The 14,456-nt window shown below is 47.8% G+C and overlaps 1 protein-coding gene across 2 annotated transcripts in view; it reads left to right on the top strand.

Annotated features, from left to right (window-relative positions):
- SYK (spleen associated tyrosine kinase) overlaps positions 1-14,456 on the top strand; it is a 90,352-nt gene that overhangs the window by 59,576 nt on the left and 16,320 nt on the right. The window contains exons 5-9 of one of the 2 annotated variants that reach the window (XM_072952422.1): positions 1,314-1,392; positions 1,771-1,814; positions 3,528-3,596; positions 11,665-11,749; positions 12,976-13,153. In XM_072952422.1, the coding sequence (XP_072808523.1) occupies positions 1,314-1,392; positions 1,771-1,814; positions 3,528-3,596; positions 11,665-11,749; positions 12,976-13,153 (455 nt within the window). The remainder of the gene's footprint in view (positions 1-1,313; positions 1,393-1,770; positions 1,815-3,527; positions 3,597-11,664; positions 11,750-12,975; positions 13,154-14,456) is intronic. The other variant, XM_072952423.1, reaches the window with a different exon arrangement.

The raw sequence follows: 14,456 nt of genomic DNA, 5'->3' as shown, positions 1-14,456 counted from the left end.
TCCACACTGTCAGCCTGAGCACACACTATCGCATTTAACAGAGCAGAAAGGGAGCTTTCGTGTCCATTTCGGTAGCCTGTTAGAGCTGGCCAGGTGGAAGCATTTGCTAAGAGGGTGGATCTCATGTTGTGTTCTTACCACAATGAACTAACATTTTATAAAAAGAATGCCACCTGGAAGGGTAAAATGTATCTCATTCAGCAAACATTCACCCAAATAGGTAAGTTTTGGGAGGAAAGAGGAGTCAGGAGCAAGGAGTCCTTAACTGGAAAAGGTAGCAATAAACAGATAAGGAAGAGAATTCAGATCTGAAGATTTTAGCTTGTCTGAAGACGAAGTATCAGTACAAGAAAAGAAAATGTGAACACTGAGACTGTGTTCCTAGCACATAATTTTGATTAGATATGAATAAATCTTCTTGCCATTAATTTATATTTCGACGTAGAAATCAGACACTGTAGCTCAGTTTTCTGGGAGCCATTAGTCTGTGTTTTGTCAACATCAAGCCATTCTCCAAGGTCACCATTCCCCAGGTCCCAGCTCCTGTGTCACCTGTGCTGGGACATCTTCTCTCTGAAACATTTGGGCTGAATTATCGGGTCCCTCCAAAGCCTTCTCCCACAGCGCGCTTCCAGCATTAATCACTCTCCATTGTGATTCATTTATCTGTCTCTCCACCAGGAAAGATGCATCTCATTCACCGTTGTTTATTTTTTGTCCTATCTCCGGGCCTAAGCACACAGCAGAAGTGTTTGTTGAATGACTGAATAAATGAGTGAGTGTTAGCTTGCTGAATGCATTGTCATAACATCACACGGATATAGGAGAATATGTACAAAGAAATGCAATGCAACTTACCAAAAAAAAAAAAAGAAAGAAAGAAAGAGAAAGAGGGCGAGTTGAGACCAGTAGGGTCTGCGTGGGAAGGCGGCATGTGGCTTTCTGTCCAGAAGTCTGAGGAGGGTGGCAGGGGAGAGGCACGGGGAGAGATCAGGAAGACCACCTAGGAAGTACCATTTTTTTAATTGAAGTCTGGTTGATTTTATAATATTGTGTCAATCTCCAGTGTACAGCATGGCAACTCAGTTATACACACACACACACACATATATTCGTTTTCATATTCTTTTTCATCATCGGTTGCTACAAGGTATTAAATACAGTTCCCTGTGCTGCACAGTAAGACCTTGTACCGTTGTTGTTCAGGGCTGTCCCCGAGCCATTTTTGAAGTCAGAAAGAGGAGTCCAGGTCAGGGTTGCTCCATTTCCTGCCTCGGTCATTAATTGTACGTCCTTACTGTTTTCTTTTCCAGCTAGTGGAGCATTATTCTTATAAGTCCGACGGCTTGTTGAGAGTTCTTACAGTTCCATGTCAGAAAATCGGGCAAACGGGTGAGTAGCCGAGACACGGGGGTCTCAATCTCTCTGATGCTGCTGACACCCGGCCTCGTTCTCAGTCTGGTCTGTTGCAAATCCAGGTGGGACGAGGCAGTTGTGTCCTGCTGGATTAAAATGATGCTGGACTGCTCCAATCTTAAATATATGTGTCATTCGTCAAAAACAGCTGATACCTTTAAAAAAACTAATTCATTTTCACTGCTTATGTGAGAAAGGTGAGTGAAAGAGGATAAAAAGGAATGTGTGCAGAGAATGTCCCTACTTCTCCAGCGGTCACAGCGCACAGTTGCAGTGATGGATCTGCAGTGGAGGGGGTGGACATAGGGGGTTCTCACTGACGCAGCACTAATTGTCCGCGTTCTTTCTGACCAGGCAACGTAAACTTCCGTCCACAGCTGCCAGGCTCCCATCCTGCGGTAAGTGTCATTCAGCGGCACCGTCAGAGGTGGGGCAGTTGTAAACTAGCACAGTGGAAAGCACGTTTTAGATAGCGGGGAAGCAGTGACGGTTTTTATCACCCTCAATAAACTGGGATCGCTGATGAGTGTCGGCTAGAAGGTTAAGTTCCCTCCGCTTTCTAAAAGTGTACACAGTGACCATGCGCCCCAGTGTTAAGTCAGACGTACGCCTCCTGGCGGATTTGGGAAACGGTCACGTGCTCTTCAGGGTCAGCCCTGACCCGGTGATGTGGAGCCCCGTGCACAAGCCACATGGCCACGTGTGCGATGGAGCGGTGAGCCTGGTATACAAGATGTAAGGCTATCGCACGGCGGTAGAGGGTGCGCTTGGAATGTCTGAGGTCCTGGGGTCGATCCCCAGTACCTCCATGAAAACAAACATAGACAAACCTAATTACCTCCTCCCCCCAAAAATAAAAATAAGTCAATTAAAAGTACAAATAATAATGATAAAGTAGTGGACCAAAAAAAAATTTTTTAGAAAGATGTCTCCCTGAGGTTGACTGCCCAACTCTTTTGGTTAAATCACCCAACACACTGTTGTCAGAGAGCTCACCCTTTCCAGGAGAGCTGCTTCGGCAATAACTCAGTGGAGGAGGGCACAGGATGGGGGGCGCTCGGGGCCATGACCTGAGGGACAGCCCTAGAGAAGGATGGAGCTGGGGGCTTGGCCGGAACCCCCCTCCCCTCCAAGTCAGTGGGCGGGAGACTGTGGCCTGGCCACACTTCTCCCCGTGGATTTGCCTCCTACGTGCCTGATGCCCCGAAATTGAGAGGATCCTGGCTCTCTCCTCCCTCCAGACTGTTAAGAGCTGACGCACAGATTTATATTTAAAGCAGGAATGGCGTCCTGCCTACCCTGCCCATGGTGGGGACTGCTGACTGCTCAGAAGCTGTGTCCGCACTGAAACAGGAAGGCCCTCCCAGGGGCGGCACCTGTCCCCAGACTGGGGGAACTGGAATTTGCTAAAATACCCATGATCTTTGGCGTCAGCCTCTAAAATATAGCACCTTTATGGAGTCATCGTTTTATTTCACCCTTTACGTGGCCCATGGGCCCAGCCAGCCAACTTGAAGGCTGTACCCTCCACGAGACAGATCCGTTTTCCTCTGAGCGGCATGAGGGCTTCGGGCTGAGAACTCTTAAAAGAATAGGAAGCCCTCTGCTCAGTCATTCATCACATAACGGCTTCAGGAAGTTAGACATTTTGGAAAAAAATTTTCACTGACCAGTGAGATACATCCAGGAAAAAAAAAAAAAAAGCATGTTCCTTAAGGGTCCAACTCGGTGAATTTCCACAAATGTCACAGAAGCAGCACATGGAAGAAGTAACAAAATCAGGCACTCAGGTTTACTTTTAGTTTCCCCAGGACAATTTGTCTTGAGTTTGGGACTTAATAATTCTATATGAAACGCGGGCTAATTAATGCAAAAGCTCGTGTCTTATAGCCGCCCATGGGAAATATTGCCAAAATGTGTTTCCAGCTCCTGCTGCTCAAATGGCAGGTTTTCCTGGAGTCTCCCCACGATCAGGTGTCGCCCACCGTGCGTCTCATCAGCAGAGTCTGGCGGGGTGATCACAGAGCAGGTTAAAACAGCTTGTCATGTGACGAACGCAGCCTGTGTTTTCTGAAATATTTACTGTTCCTCTTTGCCGTTGTGGTTTCTAGACTTGGTCAGCGGGCGGAATAATCTCAAGAATCAAATCGTACTCCTTCCCAAAGCCTGGCCACAGAAAGGTGCTAACGCGTCCCCGCCCGCTGTCCCCGAGTGGTAGGACCGACCCGCGCTCGGCCCCACGCTCTGCCCTCTGGCTGCCCCTCCGTGTGCCCTGCTGCTGACGCTCCCGCCGCCGCGGTCTCCTGTCCCCGCCGCGTGTAGCCCTGCTGGGCGGCCCACGCCCCAGCCTTCACTGTGCTTTCTGTGTGGGTCCGAGTCACTTCGCTGCCGTGTCCATCACCGTGAGCGCAGCTGTCTGCTAACATGTGCTCTGGAAAGTCACTTCGCTCAGGGTGACGGGTGGGAGGGAGCTCTCACCCGGGAAAGTCTTTTCAGAGGGAGCTGAGTCACTTTTGAGTCGCCGGAAGCACGTGCTGCGGCGTGAGGGTCATTGACTAGGTAACTTACATGTTGGTGGAAGGAATGCCGAGGTTGTGTGGGTCCCACCCAGTGACAACTCAGGATCCATCCCTTTTATAAATGCCACGTGCCGTGGTAACTTCACGGTGGCTGTAGGGTTCCGACACAGAACTTTCAGTGTAACGTGTAGGAAGACGAGATGGAGTTTGAGAACTAGAAACACCACTTTTATTTATGGGACAGTAAAGTGGACATTTGGCTGTACGACAGGATTATGAGGGAAATAAAAAGATGTTGTTTTTAGAAGACTTTTACTTATAATGAATCACCTCCCTCAAAAAGAAAATATATATATAGCATGCATGGATTGCTTTTTGTTTTTCACTGTGGTACAGAATTAATTACTTTATTAATCATTCTTCCCATGTTCATATCAGTTAGTAGTTTTCCAAACATTTCAGCATGTAACTGAGCATCAGCTCATGAAGCAGATTGCCTAAAGTACTTGTTAGAAACAACAGAACTAAAAGACGCGGAAGTCCTGAGATTTAATTTCCAGGTGGGCAGTCTTAGTTTCAGCGTTCCCAGCCTTGCTGACCATAGAACAGAGAAGTGCGTTGAACGTGGTGTTTGATGGGAAGTTCTGTGATGAACCCGGATGGAGTGACTGTCTATTTTGATGGCTGCCAGGCAGCATGGATCACCTATGGCAGGGCATCACTTTTGGGAGGTGACAGTAGGGCTGCCCACGCACGGGTGGCATGTTAGGGGCTGGGGACCAGGTTGTCAAGGCAAAGCATGCTCTCTGTCCATGTCCCTTCTGCCCCATGACCTGGTGCCTGTTTCAAGAGGCTTTGGCCTTGAGCAAGTAACACCGCCCACGATCCAAGGTGAAACTCTCCACAGCTGCCGCCTCTGGCCCACGTGGCCCTCGACCCCGGTGAGCATTCGCCCCTTCTCCTTGGAGAGGGCTCGCTCCGTGGCCAGGGTGCCATCTCACGGGACCATAGTCCAGGGAGACGTAGGCCAATTGGTGCCCCATCAGCCAAGGGGATTCAAAATGTGTTCTGGTTCAGGGTGCTTTCCAGTCGTAAGTCATCCTTTCAAGAGTCCTTAGTCACCTGCTGCACTGACACAGCTCCATAGAACACCCCAGGGCAGGACCCCGGGCAGGCACGGTGCCCCTTCAGCAGACCCGGACCACCTCCCTCGCCTGGCTCCCTTGGCTAGGAGCCCCGGTGGGTGCGGGCCACACCCCTGGCTCCCGCAGTTTGTTTGTCCAGCATTCCCTTTAGGACGTGTGCCAGCGCACAGCCCTCTGCCCACCTGCAGTCCCAGAGATGAGCGGTTTCCCTGCAGGGTAGATGCTGCATTCCACAGGTATCGCAAGTCTGTGGCTTCCAAGGGCGTCATTCAGGGTTCATCCAGGGGGGCACGGCCATTTGGAGATTTATGTATAAAACGCACACACACACACACACACACACACAGATGTATTACCAGGACTTGCTTTACACAACTGTAGGGGCAAGTTCACTGTCCACAGGGCAGATCATCAGGAAGGGAGGACACCAGGGTATTTTATTTTTAATTATCTCAGGCAAGGCTGAAGCTGTCATTCACAGCCTCTCCCCCAAAGCCGCCACCTTTCCCCTCTTAGTAGAGCTGCAACTCTCTTCTGAGGACTCTCAACTGATTAAGGCAGGCCCACCCAGGGACATCTCCCTAAATTAAATCAACTAATTAGGAATTTTAAATACTTGCAAAATCTCTCTGCAGCAGTGCCAGGATCACTTGTATCACGAACACAGGAATATAGTTCAGGCGAGCCAGGCCAACACAGCAGAAAGCCATCACCCCAGGAAACAGTAACCCAGCACTGTTTTTGGGGACAAAGCCCACTCCCACCCCTGTCCTTTTTCCAGGCAGGCTGAAGCCAGCTCAGGCCACCCATGGTGGCTCTAGGAAACAGCCAGAAAATACGTTTTAGTAGATCTTTAAGGTAAAGAACACGTCTGAAGAAGTGTCAGTAAGACTATCTAAAAATAAAACATATGCATGAATCATAACCACATCATCAAAAGAGATGTAATAAACTTGGAATAGTCATTAGCAATGATGATACAGATAGAAGGTTAATCTCTTTAATATATAAAGAGACTTTATAAATCAATAAGCAAAGGTTCAGCCACCTAACAGGTTAATGGGCAGAGGATAGTTCATAGTAAAGCGAACATAAATAGCCCTTAAACGTAGGAAACGCTGTTCCCTTTCATTGTAAGAGAAATGCAAGTTAGAACTATGCTGCTCTCTTACGTCCATCTGTGAAACGGACCCAGATAAACAAGCTTGGTGTCACAGTGTGCAGCAAGGGTGTGGTGAGTGAGCCTGGCCACACTTTACTGGAGAAGTGTGAAACGATGCAATCTCTAAGAAAGGCAATTTCACATCTGTCAAAATCAAGAGCTCACGTAACCTCTTCACTGCAGTCCTATCATCTGGGTATTTTTCATACATTTGTGTGCAATCGCGTTCATGCGGAAGTGTTTGTTCTGACATTGTGTAATGGACAAAGTCTGGAAATAATTTAAAAGTCAGCCGATGGGAAGTAATGCAGTCAGTCACAATGACATCCATACTGTGATGGGTAGCTGGGATCTAGAATTGTTTCCGAAACACAGTGTTAACTGAAGACCCCAATTTTATGCACAGATATGTGCTGATGTAGTACAGAATGTTCTAGAAGAATACAGAAAATGCCGATAACCCTAGTTGCCTTGGGCGTAGGAAATGGGGTGTCAGGGAGAACCATGTCGTAAACCCTGCTGGGCCTGTTTAAATTTGCCCTTGCTAAAATTGTTTAACCAATTTTAAAAGACAATTAAATATTAGAAACTAATTAATCTGATGAATACTGTGAAAATACTTTTCTGGCAAAAGAAAAAAAGGCTGTTGTCTATTTAAGTTTATAACAACTTTGAAGTATGCATTGAATTTTCATAGATGCCAGAAATATCAGTAGTTAATTGATGAAAAAAGGGATTGTGTGATTTAAGCAGTGGATTAAAAATATCTTAATTGCTCATCAGAAATATTTTAGGAGAACTAATCCTTATGTTTTCACAAATAGAAGGAGAAATTTCCATTGTTTAACCAGAGAAAAAAACTTGTGGGCATTATGTCAAATAGCCCATCTGTTAAGCTAAGGTGCAAATAACTTGCGTGAACTTGTTAATTTGCTCAATGTAAGTAGCTGTTTTTTAATGATTCAGGCACAGCAAGTGCATGTTAGAACTTGAAGTAACTCGAGTACGTAGTTAATGACAAGTACGTTTGGATCTGCAGGACATTAATTACTCAGAATATTAATTGTGCAGACTATTATTAAACAGGTAATTTGAAATTTCACGAAAACTTAACGGCAGGTGTATTTTTTTCTCTTCTTTAGTAAATTTTAACGCTTAAAAATGTAAATGAATTTGACTGAAGAATACAAGCATTTGACCCACGCTGTCCTCGCCCCCTGCCACCGCTTGCTCTAAGGGCTGGTAGTCCTTACGTGAACAAAATTCTTCCTATTATTAACATTGGAATCTATGTCTTCACAACTTGAAGGATGTAAACCCATCCTTTTATTAAGGACAGTTGGCAGAGTTTAAACAACAGCATTCTTAAAGACCGTGCTTCTGTTCCACAGTTCAAAGGCACGTTCTCTAAGATGAAACATAGCAGTTGGGGGAAAGGGTCCCAGAATTTCGAATTAAAACTTGTTTCGTGTTTTCTTCCAACATTTACATTGATGATGGGACTTTTTTTTAAGACATATTTCATGATTCACGAGGGTTCAGCTGAGAGAGAGGAAGAAAAGGTTCTTAAGTCCTACCCGTTTGCCTGGTCATGTGGAAGCAATGGCCCAGACCTCTGGGACGGTGTTTCCCCATCATTGTATAAAGCACTGGATTTCAGATCTTTGCTTCGAAGGTGAGGGAAGATGAATGATGAAGGTCGAGTGTTTATTCTCATGGATCTGAAGCAAACCTAGTGTTATCTCGTGCCCTGGCCAAGGAGAGTCTGCCTTCGGCTCTGAGTGAAGCCTTGGTCCCCGCTGGGACCACGATCATTCCACCAGGGAACAGAACTGTGGCTGAGCCTACGGGCTCTTTTTGCCCATTTTTTCGTGAAGTTTTCGTGAAATTTCAAATTACCTGTTTAATAATATTCTTCACAATTAATATTTGGAATAATTAATGTCCAGATCAAAACATACTTGTCATTAACTACTGCAAAAGTATGTTGGCGTCTTTATTACTGCTGTTGCCTGATTTGAAGACATCTTTCAAGAAGTCTAGAAATTAAGATCCAGAAACGGACAGCAGGGCACGTGGCGATGCTCCCAGATCAGGAAACTGAGCCACCCTTTCAGCTCCCTAACCTAACATATTTTTTCTCTTTTGTTCACTTCTGAATTCATACTTCTTAAACACAGGCACTCAAAGAGTAATTGTCAAATAAATTTTCTCATTGCAGTTAAGCCTGGTAAATAAGAGATCACGATTTATCACCTAAAGTTTCTTTTCATTATTGTGGAGTGAGCTATTTCTACCTGAATTTGTAAAACTTAAAAATCACAAGTCGCTCTTTGGAAGATGGGACGGGAAGGTGGCTAGTGCCATCTGGTGGTGTCCTGCAGGTGTGACTTCTGTTCCGAATGTCACCAAAAACCGGGAAAAAGACAAGCCAGCCTTTCATTTATACCTTGTTCTATGCAGAAAGGGTGATGCTATTGGTTAGGACAGAAAAAAATGATCAACACAAAGCAGGAAGAGGAGTGACGACTTACATAGTGGACCGGCAGCCTGGTTTTCTGTAAATTAAAAAAAAATTTTAAGTTCAGAGTACTAATGTACTTTTATAGTTGACCATTTTTGCCTCAAAGCTCACTGTTTTACAAAGTCCTCAGTTTCTTCTTTTCAGCTGAGCATTCGATTCCTGAGGCTTTTTGTTGTTCTTTTCGCTAAACGGCGCGTTCACCAAGTTCTTTGGGAAGGATGAACCTTGCATTTTGTAGCTTCATCTTCATATAAAGCCACCCCTTTAACAGACACGGGAGAAAACCTCCCATTTCTTCCAGAGAACAGTCTCTCGAGTGCAGTTGCATCCTCCGCCCCAGTCGGGGGGGGGGGCAAGGAGGGCCGAGGGGTCCGAGCAGGGAGCTGGCGTGGTTCCTGAGGGGAATTCGGGGCTCTCCGGGCCTGGGGAGGCTTGTAAGCACATGGTGGTCTGTGTGGGCAGCGCTGAAATGAATCTCTGAGTCGCCTTGGCTTAACAGATGGGACCTGGTCTTCTAAAGGAGACCCCCAACCCGTTTGCTTATCCGTAGTGAAGACAGACTAGGGGCGAACCCCACACAGCCAGTCAGAGCACGCATTTCTCGTCCAGGGCTTCAGGCCGACTGTCCATCTCTGCTAGCTCTTACTCCTCGTACCCCAGGTATCCTGTGCAGTACTTTCTACACCTCCGTCTCTGCTTTTAAAACCTTCCCCACAGGATTCCTACGTCAGGTAATTGCATTCTGGCTTAACTGCAACAGCCTTTATGCAGCCTTCCTGCTCTGGAGACCGTTCCATCCGGGTGGAGAGGCTGCAGCCCCGGGAAGCGTGCCTGAGCGGGCAAAGGGCCGTGGGTCTTACGGTCAAGAGCAGGGGTGCTGGTGCCCCCTCCTCGTCCATGGTGGCTGGGCCTGATGTCTTCAAGTTTTGTCTTTGCATCAAAACTTTCCTGCCCGGATGGAAAATCAGAGAAGCTGCAATGGTAGTAAAATGTGAACTTGAAGGTCTTCATGTGCAAAGTCTCTCCACCTTGGAGTCTGATGGCCGGAGGGAACTGAGCAGAGCGGGAGGATGGCCAGCCTTGGGAATCACCTAGTCTCTTCCGGGACAGCTCTGTTGAGACGGGGTAATTAGACTGTACATGCGAAGTGACGGCCCAGCACATCCCATAGCCTCGTAGTTATACGCCAGTTTTTAAAAGAGATATATTGTCATTAGGAATTATTCACACCTGTCCTTTCTGTTTATACAAAAACTGGAGCCAGAACTCATTTTTCAATCACATTAGCTTACACTTCACATCTCCCAGTTTTAAGGTCGTTTCCATTCATTCATTCATTCGTTCATTCTCCATGTGTTTGTTCAACCCTTTGTTACCTAGTACCAGTGGTGGGCGCGGCAAAGCTCTGAGGCGGGGAGTAAATGACTTCACCCCACGGAACGTAGATTCTGTTTTCACCCGTGATGCATTGTAGCTACTTCTATGAAACAGCTCGAGAAGAGCGCTGAGACGACCGTCCGAAAACGGATCCGGTGACGTCCCGTTGAGAGTTCATCAGTGTGTGATGTCCTTTGTCCTGTCAGGAGGGCCTCTGCCACAGCCAGCAGTGGTTCCGCAGAGCTCGGTGGGCGGCAGGAAGAAAGAGGTCAGGGTTTCGGAGACCAGTGGCCAAGTGGCAGCCGTGGCGCACTGTGGCTTTTGTCCCTGTGTTTTTGGTCGCCGGGCTGGGGCCGGCAGGAAGGCAGACGAAGATTCAGTGTGTGCGGAAACTCAGTGGCTGTGTCAGATTGAGCTTAATGTCTCTGTTTCCTTAAATTTCTCCAGAATCTGGCATTATCTCATTTCTTCGTGGCCAGCGTTGGGGCACTGCTGACGAAAGCGGACATACGAACTTTCCGCTCAGTGCACACCCCCAAAATGGTTTCAACTGTGCTTTTCCTGCGAAGTCAAATTTAGTAGCAAGGCCTTTGTTTTAAGTTGGGGGTGAGGGTGGATCAGGAACACTAGAGATAGAGACTCGCAGAAGGGAAGGGTTGTAGGAACATAACATATAACTAGATTTTTACCCCATTATTTCAGTATGCAAATTGATGCAAATCAAGTGAATAATAGAGCAGGTTGCCATTAAGAATGGCCAGCAAATATTTGTTCTGCTAATGCTCCAGTTAACCTGCTCTGGGTACAGGGAAGAATTACCTTCCTCCAGGTTAGCAAAACGAGGCTTCCCTGCCTTACAGGATCCGTGATGATGGTGACAAGGATGGTGACGAGGATGACAGCTGGCAGCATCGCTGGGCCCTGGGCTGGGGGCAGCCGCTTCCTCTCGGGACCCCTAGCTTAGCGGCCCATGCTGCCCTCTGGCATCTCCCCAAATGTCGCCTGAACGCCATGGAAGATAAAGATACAGGAGGATACTCAGAATGCATGGGTGCTTTGCACTTGGGAAGCAGCTGGTGGAGAGTTAATGTCTCTTTTTAAATAATTTCCCTACAAAGTAAAGTTAAAGAGAAAGAGTTAATGGAGGGAAGTTATCCAAGGGGTAATGAAGACCCCCCAGCACCTTCTAGCAGGTGGAAACAGGCTTTGAAAGGGTGTGTTGGTAGGAGGGGCCTGCACCCCCACGGCGTGGTTCGTGCTCCCACAGCAACCCCGGGACCTTGCCGGCCCTCCCGCTGCAGGAGCAGGGGTCCTATTTAAGTCTCCGAGCACCCCAGCAGTTGCCCGAAGGATGAGATAAGCCACGTTGTTGCCTGCTGTTTCCCTGCCTCCTTCCCTCGTTCCTTTGTCTTCCCTGCTTAAGTTGAAGTGTGACGATTTAAAAACAAAAACAATTACCCACATCAACTCAACAGTGTTACCAGCGAAGAAAACTGAGCTCTTGTCCTTTGTGTGCCTCAGACCTCCTCATCCCAAGAGAACCGGCCAGAGAGTTCGGTGTCGTTCAACCCGTACGAGCCAGACCGAGGGCCGGCCAACGACAGAGGTGAGGACCGCTCCGCCAGCCCCCGTGACGCGGCGGTGCCGGCGGTGAGCGGCCCTGTGGGCTGGCGGCCGGTGGCAGATGCCACGTGCCTGTGAACAGGGGTGCCTGTCGGGGGAAACGGCCTGCACAGCCTCCGCCCCAGTAAACCGGCCGCCCTGACGGTGCTGTTCGGTCCCGCTGCTTCGGAATCCCTCCCCTCTCGCAGTCATCACCAGTATTCCTCACAGCTTCCTTTTCCAAGATTGCGTGCCTGGCAGGGCATCCGTGCCACGAGGAGGTCTCAGCAGGCGGTGCGGTAGTGGGCGACTGGTGGGCACTGGAGGAATGTCCGAGTTGTGGGAATCCGGATTCTGCAAGGCCGGAGAGGGCAGGGTTCAGGCAGACAGCCCCTCGGACTCCGCAGGCCTCCGCTAGACTTACCGGATGATCGCCGCTGGGTGACCTTCTTAGGTTTTCCAGGCGGTTTTTTAATTGGTGAACTTGGCCTGTTTATTACTCCCCAAAACCGCCCCCCAGCTTAGGAGCTTAAAACCACCGTAGTCGTGCAAACCCTCACCGGGCCAGGAACCCGGGCGGGGCTTGGCGGGGCCTCTCCCCGGCAGACGGCGGGCGGGGCCGGGGGTGCTGAGGCCGACGGAGGCGCCTCCCTGCCTCCGCTGAGCCCCGGGGGCCTCCCGGCCGGGTCCCTGCCCCCAGCCTGGCTGGGCACTCTCCCAGCCTAGCAGGGCTCAGGGCGGCTGGACAACCCGCACGGCACTGAAGCGTCAAGAGCCAGTTTCCAGCAGGCCAGGCAGGTGCACGGCCTTCTGGCAGCTCACCTGAGTGTGCCACCAGCCTCGCTTCTGCAGTGCTCTCGGGGGTGACAGGGTTACAGAAGCCACCAAGGGGGGATGACACAGACTCCACCTCTCGATGAAAGAGGGTCAGAATTTTCAGATATGGTTTAAAGCCACCACGGCCCGTTAGGAGGACCCCGTCTGACTTTGCCTCTGCCACAAAGACCCCTTCCCGATGCAAGAAGAGGGGTCCGGTGCCACAGGGACGAGGGCTTCCCCTTCCCCACCGTTACCAGCTGTGGGAGACCGCGTCTTGAGTGCCCACAGGCCCCGTAACTGCCCCGGGTGGCCCAGGGCTCGAAAGGGGAGGTGTGCCCGCAGGATGCAGGAGGGTGGCACTGTCACGTGGGACCCAGCCCCAGGGTGCTGTGTTTCTGGCCTGCGTTGCAGAAGCCCAGCGCGAGGCCTTGCCCATGGACACCGAGGTCTACGAGAGCCCGTATGCGGACCCCGAGGAGATCAGGCCCAAGGAGGTCTACCTGGACCGGAAGCTGCTGACCCTGGAGGACAAGGAGCTGGGCTCCGGCAACTTCGGGACCGTGAAGAAGGGCTACTACCAGATGAAGAAGTAAGTCGCGGCTGTGCGCTCTCACGTCACAGCTCGTGCTCGTGCGCGCTCACATTCCAGAAGCTCCTGCGTGTTTTCACGTGTTGTGTTCATTTAATCCCAGACACGAACTATAACCCGGCACTGCTAAATCCTTTTTCATCAGCAGTGTAATTTTTGTTCACTTCTGGTACAATTACAAGGAATGCATCCACTATGCATATTAGCTACACATATAATAATTATATATATTAGTGGTATTATTTATATTATTATATTGGTTGTGTTATTATGTTAGTTGCGTCCCTTATAGAGAATTAGGAAATTGAAACAGACAAAACATAAGAAGATAAAAATGTCATATTTTATGACCCAAACACTTCTCCTGTTAACGAGCCTGAATGTCTATATAATTTTTTTGGATCTTTATGTTGAATTAAAATGCAATCATTCAATGAGAACACAGTGCTTTCACTTTTTTTTTGATTGTTTAAATTGTTTCATTCCTCTTAACCAGAAAATTCCTGTTGACAAATATCATTCGTCTGATTATTTATTTGCTTTGTCCTGTCATTTCAAATGGCAATACATGTGATACAACAATTGGAATTGTGACATTGCTAAAAATCTCTTCATACTTCCTTTGGTCTTTAGAAGACACCCCACAAGGAATGTTCAGGAAAATACTGCTTTCTGCAGTCCTTTGAAACAAATTCTCTCTTTGCATATGTATGTTTGAGTTAGTATGTTTCTGAGATAAATATAAGTGGGTTTGGGTTTTTTGATGCCATTCTGAATTTAAGGAATTTGTGTAATTTTTTTTTCTTGAGTAGGAGGTCTACATGATTCAAGGGTCAAAAATACAGACAAAAGTATACATGGAAACTTTTGCTTTCAATCCTGCCCCTTCCACCATATGTGTGTGTGTGTGTAATGTATATGTGTGTGTGTAATATATGTGTGTGTGTGTGTAATGTGTGTGTGTGTGTAATGTATGTGTGTGTAATGTATGTGTGTGTAATGTATATGTGTGTGTAATGTATATGTGTGTGTAATGTATGTGTGTAATGTATATGTGTGTGTGTAATATATGTGTGTGTGTAATGTGTGTGTGTGTGATGTGTGTGTGTGTAATGTATGTGTGTGTGTGCATATGACAGCTATGCTTGTTTTTAAATATATATGTATATACACATATATAATCTTACACTTATTTTGAAAAATGAATATAAATTACCCTGTATCAAGGCATAAATTTTCTCAACTGGTTTGCGATGCTGAAATTCTTTGCTTAATTAAATACATAAATTAGCAGGCGTGACCA

This window comes from Vicugna pacos, chromosome 31 (assembly GCF_048564905.1).
Source record: "Vicugna pacos chromosome 31, VicPac4, whole genome shotgun sequence".
In the NCBI taxonomy this organism is placed as follows: Eukaryota; Metazoa; Chordata; class Mammalia; order Artiodactyla; family Camelidae; genus Vicugna; species Vicugna pacos.
Note: the sequence above shows the minus strand (reverse complement) of the source record. Positions and strands in the feature narration are given on the sequence as shown.